The following is a 12,105-nucleotide window of genomic DNA, read 5'->3' as shown; positions in this document are numbered from 1 at the left end:
ATATTGTATACCGGTGCTTCACAGGAAATTTAGTTTTTCTTTGTGACTACAATGTAAAATGACTGCTCAACACAAAATAGAACCCCAGGTGAACAAATGTGAAATGCATAAATTAAGTTAAAGTTAAAACATTTGGATATTTTAAGGAGGAGACTCATTTTTTTTTTTTTTAACTCAGAACGTCAATAGAGTAATTATTTGTGCGGGATTGCCAAGACATGTACTGAATGTTTGACAATGGCCTGCATGACACCTCTAAGTTTCTTCGTTATTAATTGTTTTGCCACCCCCTCAAGACCCTCATTGTCTCTTGAAAAGTACCCAATATAGAGTCTTTTGGAGTCATGCAAGGTGAAGGTGGGTTCCTGGAGTGGAATATCTGGCAAAGCCTGCTGATTAATGAAGTGATAGAGTGAGAAAATATGCTGTATTTGAGTGTTAGGGTGTTTTCATAGAAGTATTTACACTCGGTATGTGATACACTATGTGGTCCGGTCACTGATGATCCCCATGTCTACTCTGCCAATATTGTTGGCTTTTTGCAATGTGTGACATGTTGATCTGCTTTCTTGTTTCAGAGCTGTCAGACGTGGAACCCAATGTCTTTTTAAGACCCTTTCTAGAGGTTGTGCGATCTGAGGACACCACAGGACCAATCACAGGTCTCGCCCTTACCTCTGTCAACAAGTTCCTGTCATATGGCCTAATAGGTAAGATGTTTGGCTACTCTGCTTCTAACAATTTGGCCTAATCGTCTTCATCATGTTGAACATGTCTTATGTTCTTTACATTCAGTATGTTTCAAAGTAAATTTTTGCCTTGTTGTATTCCGTAACTTGACTTCTTCCCGGAAGTGAAAACAGTAGTGGTCAACCAAGCCAAGATGGCTGTTGTGCAGCAAGCAGCGCACAAACTCTCTTGAGTACGCAAGGGGCCTAGACCTTTCTACAAAAAACAGATATGAGCAAAAGCTATGTACATATATATATATACCTATACTTTATCAAAAAAAGATTAGTACTGTGTGATATCAAGGATTATCCGTCAATGGAGTTCCCACACTTATCCAACTATCTTGTGCCCCAGACGTCATTCTACATGACAAAAAAGATGAAAACTTGGAAAAGCCTGGAGGTCTACAACTGCTTTGTGTGTGGTTCGGTCAAGGAAATTGGTATTAAGACTAATAAATCACGCATTGTTTTTGCTTGGGTGAGGTTGCATTTCATGATTCATCTTTGCGTCTTGCTAGGATTCGTCCATGTAAACAAACTATGACGATATAGCACTCGACAACAGACACCCATAATTAGGGATATATGTCGAGTACCATTTTTTTTTTTTAGGACTGGCTCCTAATTAGGTCAGTCCATGGGGACCATGAAGACTCTGGGCTAACAATACTGCTTGTTTCAGCTGACCGACATTATTATGACACGCTGTCACATTTCGTTCAGCTGCCACTGCTACACATTAGCATAAGCTTTGAACAATGACAAATAAGGGAAAAACACACAACAAAAGTTTGTAACACAACAATATTTCCTCCTCAAAAGTTCCTCAAAGACCGCGTTTTATCAACCGTCCTCCGAGCGATCCATTAAACCACAGGCCTATATTAAACCACTCATGAAGAATTTAGGTAATGTAATAATCCATAGAGTTGCTTTGACGCAAGATAGCATCCGCTGTAACTGACAGGTCTCTGTTTGCTGTCTGACATCACCCCATTGCGCTGTTAACACTCAGTATGGCTTCCTGTTTGTCACCCAATACGTACGTGTGCAACATAAACACAAATAACAATTCCTTTTGTTACGAAATACACACCCACATAACATGCTAATGTTATGTGGGTGTGTATTTCGTATGTATGGATTTATAGGCTATATTTGATATGATATATTGTAAAAGGTCTGTGATTTGCACATGCATGCCATACATACATATTAATTCCAGCTGAGTGCTATTGTAATGAATAGAAACAGAGTGATGGATCTGTGTGGTCTTTACAAGAAGATGACATAACTGCATTTCACTTTGCACTGCACACACAGTTGACTTGTTTAAAACTGTAAAAAAAAAAACAGCAGTTGATAAAATACTTTACCGTTGTGAGATGTTACAGTACATTGTGTTGGAGGTGTTCAACCTCTTGTGCTAATATAAATGGTAATTAAAATGCATGAAAATACTGGTATTAGTAAGGAACATCGATAAGGTTATCATATCAGTACAATCTTAATGATATATATCCCTACCCATGATATCCATTTAACAAACAAACAATTTCTGAATCATCACCATATTTGATTTTTGTCCTGTTGTCATATGTATTCTCTCAACCAATCAATCAAAGTTTACTTATATAGCCCTAAATCACAAATGTCTCCAAGGGCTGCACAAGCCACAACAACATCCTCGGCTCAGATCCCACATCAGGGCAAGCAAAAACTCACCCCAATGGGAACAACGAGAAATCTTGGAATGGACCGCAGATGTGGGGACCCATCCTGGGTGATCGGTGCAATGGATGCCGAGTGGATACATATTATATATAGTGTAGTTACAGACATGTTCGTAACAATTTGTAATATGTTCAATAATTGCCTCATTGCCGGAACTAATTCTTCGGGGCATTTATTTCCGTTTCCATAGCAGTGCACGTCCGACTTCTGGCAACAACACGTGTTCCTACTTCCGGATTTAAACACGAGTCTGTTCTAATCATGGCATCATCGGTAACAAAAACAAAGACAACTATTTTTGGACAAATGAGGATTCACAACCTTACCTTTTTTAATCTAAATTTATGGAGGCTAAACTACAGCTTCTAGAAGCGAGTACAAAGGAAGAGTGAGACGTTGGAGCAAACGGAAGCCGAGAGAGTGAAGTGAAAGTAAAGCCATGCTATTTCGACATAAAAAGATTGTAATAATAATTAATCACCCAGAAAAACATCTCTGATGAGCTGGACCAAACAGACAACTGTCCATCGAGTGAGTCACACTATATCGATCATGATACATGCAGTATGTCATGCATGTATCATGGCAGACAGCATGCGCTGTCTGGGTAGCTGTGTACAAACAAAACATGAAATGTGGGCTAATACTTTACAGATACTGTATTATGATTATTCATGTTTTTCAGCCATTACAGATTGAAGTCCCATCAAAGTGTTGTGCATTACAAACTCAAAGGCATTTTTACGGTTTTACGGCCAACAATGTAGCATGCCGATGTGTTAGTATGCTAGCAAAAGAGTTCCTGAGTGTTTGCTCTTACAATAACAATGTCGCTACAGTTTGGTTACTAGACAGGTTACGGAACGTAAATTAAGTATTGGTGATGGTTTTTAAATGCATTTTTAAAGTGATTTAGTGGTAGAATTAATTGCTCCCATTGGCTTTATTGCTAGCCACCAAGAACGAGCCAATTTTATATGTTACAAAGTGAAAAAAAACAAAAAACCTTTTGTCTTCTTGTCTCTTATAAAGATTGTGAACTATAGGCAACATTCCCAAAAAAGTGCAGTTCCCTTTTAACATGTAAACAAAAAAACTGCTGTTGCTTCAGTTAGCGTCATTGATCGTCACTTAGCATTCTAAAACATGGAATAGCAGGCATATCAGGAGATTGGTAACAGGCATATTTGTAAAAAATTAGAGCATTGTTTAAATCATCTGATATATTGTGTGTTCGAGTGTCCGCACTGAGCTCGGTAGGTTGTGAGTTCAAACCCCGGCCGAGTCATACCAAAGACTATAAAAATGGGACCCATTACCTCCCTGCTTGGCACTCAGCATCAAGGGTTGGAATTGGGGGTTAAATCACCAAAAATTATTCCCTGGCCACCGCTGCTGCTCACTGCTCCCCTTACCTCCCAAGGGGTGAACAAGCGGATGGGTCAAATGCAGAGGACACATTTCACCACACCGAGTGTGTGTGAGACAATCATTGGTACTTTAACTTTAACTTAACATTGCATGTTTAGGAAAAAAATACCTTTGCAATCCATCTTTTTGAGTATGACTGTAGAGTAGTTCTAATTTATAATGCATTTATTTTATTAAAGGGCTTTAACCAATTCAATAAATGTGACATATTGTAATATGACAAAGAGAATGCTTAGGTTCAAGAACATGCCTATTAGATAGATAGATAGTACTTTATTGATTCCTTCAGGAGAGTTCCGTGTTACGCTTCACAGGCCTTTTTTTATTTAGGGTCCATGTTTATAACAATGCATTGAGTGATTGCCTTTACTAAATGCAACTAAAATCATCATCGACAAGCAGCAGTACATTTGATAAAATATCAGTAAAAAACAGTCCAAGTGGATATGTTGTCAAGTACTGCCATCTCCTGGTCAAACACCTTCCAAAGCCAGAAACGTTTTGCTTTGTGCCAATAATCACTGCTGCAAAAGGACTATGTACTAGTGTATTTAAAGCATCCATTATCAAATATATTAGTCCTTCTATTTTATTCCTTATTGATAATGTTACCAAATATTTATTTCAGGAGTGCTCAGATACAAACAAATCCTAAAGGACATTTTATATATAAGTCATTTGTCTTTATATTAGAGTTGGTCAAGCCATGATGTTATATTCTAAACAGCAATATTAACAGAACATTAAGTTATTTCTATATTGCTTTGTGCTGTCAAATAATTGAGTTTTTTATTCCGATTAACCACATTTTTGTGTTTTGTGACTAAGCTCAGTGAACTACTTGCATGTAGAATTTTAATGAATTAAGAGAGACCCAAATATTTTGATACAACTTAAAAAAAATAAAAAATTTCATGGAAAGAATGCCATACATTTATATTTTTAAACATGTTGCAGTTGAATGCACAGATTTGCTTACAGTTTTATTGAAAGTCCTGTTAGGTTTTATTTTAAGTGAAATTTGCCAACAGTTGTTGTTCAATGTATTTACCCGATCACCGACCGTATAACAACCCATTCCTCCTTTTTGGTAACCATCCAGTGGTAATAGAGCATCCATCCATCCATCCATTTTCTACCGCTTATTCCCTTTGGGTGTGCAGTCAAAATAATGTGTTTGAATAATCTGTGTTTATAAATGATTAATGCAATGTTTGTAGGGATTATTTGCATTAGTTAACACATTAACTTTAACAGTCATAATTTTGACACAAAAACATGCAATCCAATCCGCTTTATTTATATAGCACTTTTCAAAAAACAATAAAAGTTTCACAAAGCGCTGCACAGGAGTTAAAACACACATTTAGAAGCAGGATAAAATTAATGACAGTAAATTGTAAAAAAAAAAAAAAAAAAGACATTGAACTCAAAAGAGATAAAATAAGAAGATATAAGAATAAAATAAATAAGAATAAAAATGCATTTCTTTCAATATGCATCATCACAAAAAGGGTACCACTTGGACGAGTCGCTACCTCAGCACAGGACCAACAGATAGACGACAATTATACAATTATTTCTAAAATGCCAGTGAAGGGATGTTAAAATGGGGGTATTGTGCGCATGTTTTTTTTGTGACAGTTCAAAGGCGAGCAGCAGCATTTTGGACGAGCTGCAATCGAGCGATTGAGGCCTGGTTCATTCCAACATAGAGGACAGTGGCGGTTTTAAAAAAAAGAAAGTCCAACTGGAGTTGCAACATGAAGTGAAGTCATGCTTTCTGCCGCTCTCCTTTTTTGTCAGGGACATGGAGGGACAAATAGACAGGCTCTAAACACAAATACATTTTAACATTACACCAGAAAAAGATGCTGGATTTTTTACTAGTCGTTTTTTATTTAAAAAAGTCATTAAAAAAGTCTTTAGACACTTGAAAAATTCTCAAAGCAGATAAAGTGCAATAAGGAGCAACAATTGGAAATATGGCAAAATGATATAAAATATGTTGAAAGTAATTAAAAACAGATTTATTTTTAAATGTATGTATATATATTTTTAGCCTTTTTAAAGAAAATCATATCATCATAGTAGATTATGCAAATTTTACGATGAGGTCGTGGTGACCACGCAAAGCCACGCTCTTAACCCCTACCCCACAGCCACATGTATCTTGGCAATCTAGGGGGAAACTCTGGGTGTGCATCCTGAACCCACACATTGTTCCAAGCGACTAATGAGAGTTGTGTGATCTACTGTGTCAAATGCAGCAGTTCGATCTAAAATAACTAAAATGGCAGAATCACCAGAGTCAATGGATATTAAAGGTAATTGAAAACCCTTAGAAGTGCAAATTTGGTGCTATGAAAGGCTTTACAACTAGACTAAAAACATCAAGAATGGTGTGCAAATCAAGATAAGACAAATTGTAAAAGCACAGTTTTTTCTAAAATCTTTGAAATAAAAGGAATCTTCGACTTGGGTCTAAAATGTGATAATATAGAGGGATCTAAGTTAGGTTACTTTAGCAGAGGTTTCGCAACAGCTTGCTTAAAATAATTTGAGACAGTCCCTGAAGCAAGACTGCTGTTGATTATTTACTGGACATGGGGGGCGATGCCATCCCAGACAATTTTGAACAGACGAGTTGGCATTTAGTCAGTGGAACATGCTGCAGGTTTGAGTTGTGATACAATTTTGTTGAACAAGGACAGAAACAGCGGCTCAAACTGCTTGGAAGTGAATGGACAGGTGACAAAAATAGAAGGGTCAAAAGATGGGAGAGAAATGTTTGCCCTAATTGTGTCAACCTTATCAATCAAAAAGTCAATGCATTTTTCACAGACCTCTGACAAAGCTAAGCATGTGGGTTGGGGAACATTTAAAATAGAATCAATTGTTTTTAATAAAACATGTGGGTTGTTAAAATTACTTGTAATGATGTCAGAACAATGTTTGTTCTTTTCTACCTTCAGAATGTTCTGAAACTCTTTCCAGGAGTCTTTCATGATGGCATGGGGAACATGAAGCGTATCTTTCTTCCGTTTACACACTGCCTGTCTGCACTGACGCCTAGCCTCTCTTGTTACGTCATTTAACCATGGCTCACCTTTAGCCTTAGGGCTCATGAGTTTTAAAGGATCAATAGAATCAAGAATTTGACAACAAAGTTTGAAAGCAGGACATCACATCTTCTGTATTTAAAGAGAGGGTGGGCAAGTGTCCAGAACGGAATTAAAGGCAGAGGAGAACTCCGCAGCAGTGGACAGGGCGAGAATTCAAACAACACGGGCATATGGTCAGAAAAGATAGCATCACGTATTTGAACGTTAAGTATATCAAGATTGTGTCATTACAAGATCCAAAGCGTGGCCCTGTTCTTGTGTGGTAGCAGCAACATGTTGCATGAAATTAAAAGAGCTCAAATATGTAAAAAGAAACTTCAGAGGACAACAGACATGAACGTTGAGGTCTCCAACAATTGGGTCTGTTATAAATAAAACAAAACACAAACAAAACATTTGTAAAAAATCTAAAACCTAAAGATGGGACATCATTTATGAAGGATGCTCCACACAAGAAAGTTGTGTGGAGCATCTTCCGTATCATGACTCTTTTTGGACGTCACCACATCAAAAAATCAACACAAGATGTCAAAACGGCCAAAACTGTCAGGTGCCCAGGGAAGAAAAAAGAGAAAAGAAGAGGAGGAGAAACGAGAAAAGACAGAGGTAGCAGGTAGGTAACGTTAGCCTACATGAAATTATTTGTCTGTTACAGAATGTGATAGTAACCTGGCTTTTTAGCATTAAGCTAATGTTACATGATTCGGCAATTGCTAATCAATAAATAGCTAGTTCTGTTTTAACGTCGGGTTAATATTGTGGAGGGGGCTAAATTGTTATGGAAAATAATAATGTAACGTTAGGTAATTACAGTACTCCCACCTTACATTCCTCAGGGACATTTGTATTAGATCTTTTAAGCAGGTGTTTTTGTTTACATTGTTATTGCCTTCTGGTTAGCTAATGTTTGCCCTGCAGGTAATAGTCACTTTTCCACCCCTTTATATATTAGGTATAGTTGTAAGCAGAGGTGGGTAGAGTAGCCAGAAATTGTACTCAAGTAAGAGTACTGTTACTTTAGAGATTTATTACTCAAGTAAAAGTAAGGAGTAGTCACCCAAATATTTACTTGAGTAAAAGTAAAAAGTATGTTGTGAAAAAACTACTCAAGTACTGAGTAACTGATGAGTAACATAAACACACACACACACACACACATATATATATATATGTATATATATATATATATATATATATATATATATATATATATATACATACATATACATTGATATATACAGTATATAATTTATATGTATTTATTTTGCTGTTTTTGTTTACATGTTAAAGATGTTTTAATGAATATACATGCATGTTTAACATATAGATTCCTTTCTTTCATGCAGACTAGAATATAAGTTGGTGTATTACCTGATTCTGATGACTTGCGTTGATTGTAATCAGACAGTAGTGATGATAACGTCCACGTTTTCAAATGGAGGAGAAGAAAAGTTCCTCCTTTCTGTCTAATACCACATGAAAGTGGTTGGTTTTTGGCACCTTATTTGTCCAGCTTCCATATTCGTTTTTATACACTTTACAAGAAATATATTGGCGTCAAACTCCGAAGCTTGCTAGCTTGTTTGCGCTGGCTTTCGGAGACTCTTGTTTTGAAAGCGCAGGCGCGATGGAGCGGCACTTTTATTGTGAAGACAGGAACGTCCTCATGTGCGGTCAGTCTTGAGGCTTTTGACGGGATGTACGGTTGAAATAAAAAAAGTATATTTTTTTCTTCACACTTTTGATTGATTGATTGGAACTTTTATGATTAGATTGCACAGTACAGTACATATTCCGTACAATTGACCACTAAATGGTAACACCCCAATAAGTTTTTCAACTTGTTTAAGTCAGGTCATGTGACCACCTGGCTCTGTTTGATTGGTCCAACGTCACCAGTGACTGCATCTGATTGGTGGAACGAAGTGAAACGTCACCAGTAAGGCAGGCACTTTAAAGGTCTGTCTGACAGACCAAAACAAACAAAGCGTGCATTAACAGATCGATAAAAATTAGTAGCGAGTAGCGAGCTGAATGTAGATAAAAGTAGCGGAGTAAAAGTAGCGTTCCTTCTCTATAAATATACTTAAGTAAAAGTAAAAGTATGTTGCATTAAAACTACTCTTAGAAGTACAATTTATCCCAAAAGTTACTCAAGTAGATGTAACGGAGTAAATGTAGCGCGTTACTACCCACCTCTGGTTGTAAGTAAAAAAAAAAGGTCAAAGACAAAGCTATTCGGTTTCTTGTGAGTATATACACTTCACTGCCGATGTGGGGGGGCGCCAACTAAAATCTTGCCTAGGGCGCCAGATTAGTTAGGGCCGGGCCTGCTTAGTATCCATTGAGAACAGAACTAGCTTGACCACCACGCATATTCATTGGGTGGGACGTGACGTCATTAAAATCCAAGCAATTGCATGACCATTTATGGATGTTTGTTAGAGGAGTGTCAAGACACTGGGCAGGAACTTGTCCGCGCACATTTCACTCATGGTGTGATTTATAATGAGATGAGTGCGTACAAGTGTGCCCAGCAAGCTTTTACAAATGAGGTACCTGGTGACATAAAGCAGCTTCAAAACAACATACTGTATTTTTTTCTGTGTTTTGTCCTGTAATCCACACACAATACACAAACATATGTTTTTTTGTTCTTAAAACCTAAACTTGAGCCAGCGTGATTTAGTGCTTAGATTTGGAAGTTAAAACTGAGCTGTTTGTTTGGGTCACAATAAATGTGTGACGTTTCAGAAATTAAAACTCAAAGTTATTCACTTATAGGTGCTGGTTTTGTTTGGTATAGTGCTCTTTCTATTTATGTGGTAAATCGCTTCGTGGTGACAGGAGCATGGCGTTAAAATTATGTCATTGTAGAATGTGCATAATTGGCTTTGCCGTCTATTTTTTTTCAAATGATTAAAATTTTATACATACATTTGAAAACAAATCATTGTGTTATTAGTATCAACATATTTTTTTATTGTTACATTATTTAGTTTTGCTGTAATTAGGGCCCGCATGGCCCATTGCATAAGGACTCCCTGTGAGTCCTTATGCAATGGGACATAAGGACCTATTGAATTTGTTTTCAATTGATGCTGCTTATTTGATTACTACAATGTAACACAGACGGCACTTTGTGCATCTCTGGTTTATGTACATGTTTTATTCTGAATGTTTGAATGTAATTTGGCAGATAGGTAAATAGTCCTTTAAAATGGATGTGAAAAAACTTCCAACTTCAGGTTATTGATATTCTCCGCAATTAAGTTGCTGTAAAACTATGTACACAAAGGCAAGTACATTATTACATACACAAAGTGCACATACATGTAAGAATGATGTTAAATCAACAATACAGTGTGGTATCAACAATACAGTTTCCAACTGGAAAAGGTTGGCTATTATGCTGCTAGCTTAATGCTGACATGATGGGCGATCTCATTGATAGGCCAACAGAAATTAGCATTGCGGTCATTTTAAACTTGTACCAATGTTAAACAAATTAGATTTTAACATAAAACCGCAAATGTGCTGATTTTAAAACAAATAACGCATTCAATGTTTTGTGGAACAGGATTGTCAGAAGATGGCAGCACATATCACCTGGAAGGTGAATGTTACACCAAATTGTCAAACAATTTTTTTAAATGTTGCATAAATGAATACATTGAAATCTCTGGATGCATTTTCTGCCTATCCCAGAAAACAGGATATTGGTAGTGAAAGCTCATTAAAGTCAAATGTTCACTGCCATCTTTTCAACATATTGTATCACAAGTTTCACATTCACAGCCTACAAGTACATTTCATCTACAACTGTACTTCATAGCTCAAGCAGATCCCTTAAGTTTCTTATTGAATATACCAAAAGGCAAAAACATTACATCTACTATACTTCAATCTTTTGTGAACAGAAGAAACTAGTATGTAAGTAAACATCATGTTTCTCAGCCTTTCCATCAATGCCCACCCACCATCTCATTACCGTGCTATTCAGTTAATGAACAGCTTTCTAGCCGCTCGCATTTCACAAACACTGTATCGTGTTCCTCTGACAGCCAATTTTTCCAAGTCTCCTACTCACAAAAGGCCACATCTGGTCTCAGGATTAGAAGAACAAAACAATGAACTGAGACTAGTTGGGGAGTTAGTCCGTAAGGAAGGTTTACCAATTGAGTCCCTCTGTTGAGGTTGGAATAATATAGCAACTCGTTGTTTGAGAAGTGCTAATTTGATTTTGGAGTACAATGGTACCTCCACATCATGTTTGTTAGCAATATTGGAGTACAGTAGTACCTCCACATCATGTTTTTTTTAGCAATATGTTCCAATGAAGACAGAATCATACAAAAACAAATATCCTACAATGAATAAAACAATCAAAATCCAATTAATCTGTTCCAGACACCCAAAAAGATGTAAACAAATTACATTTCTGTAGAGAATAATGATAGTGTAACATGCATAAAACAATTTGAAATACATATAAACAATGAATGAAATGTGTTTTGGATGGCAAAGATAGTGATGAGCAGAGAGGATGGAGGAGAGAGGAGAGACACCATCGAGATCTAAGAGTCTTTATTGTTTTGTGAACACAACAGAAATTTCAATGAGGGTTTCAATAAAAGGAAACTTTAAAATAATGAGTACTATATAAACAACCTCCAAATAGTATATTTTCAATTGCAAAAAATAAAAAAAAATATCAAAAAAATATATATCATAAACAGAGGCAGAAGAAATTGCACAAGCAGTGCCAGTAACCGGTAGCAGTGTGAATTATGAGCAGGAGCAGCATTAAACAATTGGCCAAATATTATGTGTCTAAAGTTCACATACTTTGAGTTCTTTCTAAATGCGTGTTGGCAACGGAACTTTCTTTGGTCCCATGGTGGATTATTTTGCGTTCAGACTCAATGAAAAAAAGCACAGACACTGTCTGAAAGCCTGTGTGCCTAACGCTCAGTTACGCAGCGCGCTTGAACACCCCATCACAGGAACAGTTCAGGGAGCACAGTGCTTGTTGCATCCTACTTCGTCATGAATTAAGGAGACATATATGGAGTTGTTGA

At 36.8% G+C, this 12,105-nt stretch overlaps 1 protein-coding gene across 4 annotated transcripts in view; it reads left to right on the top strand.

The window, feature by feature from the left end:
* The window catches only part of gbf1 (golgi brefeldin A resistant guanine nucleotide exchange factor 1), a 227,515-nt gene that overhangs the window by 102,632 nt on the left and 112,778 nt on the right, over positions 1-12,105 (top strand). For all 4 annotated transcript variants that reach the window (XM_061963809.1, XM_061963834.1, XM_061963827.1 and 1 more), the window contains exon 4: positions 579-710. In XM_061963809.1, coding sequence (XP_061819793.1) covers positions 579-710 — 132 coding nt within the window. The remainder of the gene's footprint in view (positions 1-578; positions 711-12,105) is intronic.

Source organism: Nerophis lumbriciformis, linkage group LG02 (assembly GCF_033978685.3).
Source record: "Nerophis lumbriciformis linkage group LG02, RoL_Nlum_v2.1, whole genome shotgun sequence".
Lineage (NCBI taxonomy): Eukaryota > Metazoa > Chordata > Actinopteri > Syngnathiformes > Syngnathidae > Nerophis > Nerophis lumbriciformis.
The sequence above is the reverse complement of the archived record's forward strand: the minus strand, read 5'-3'. Positions and strand labels throughout refer to the sequence as shown.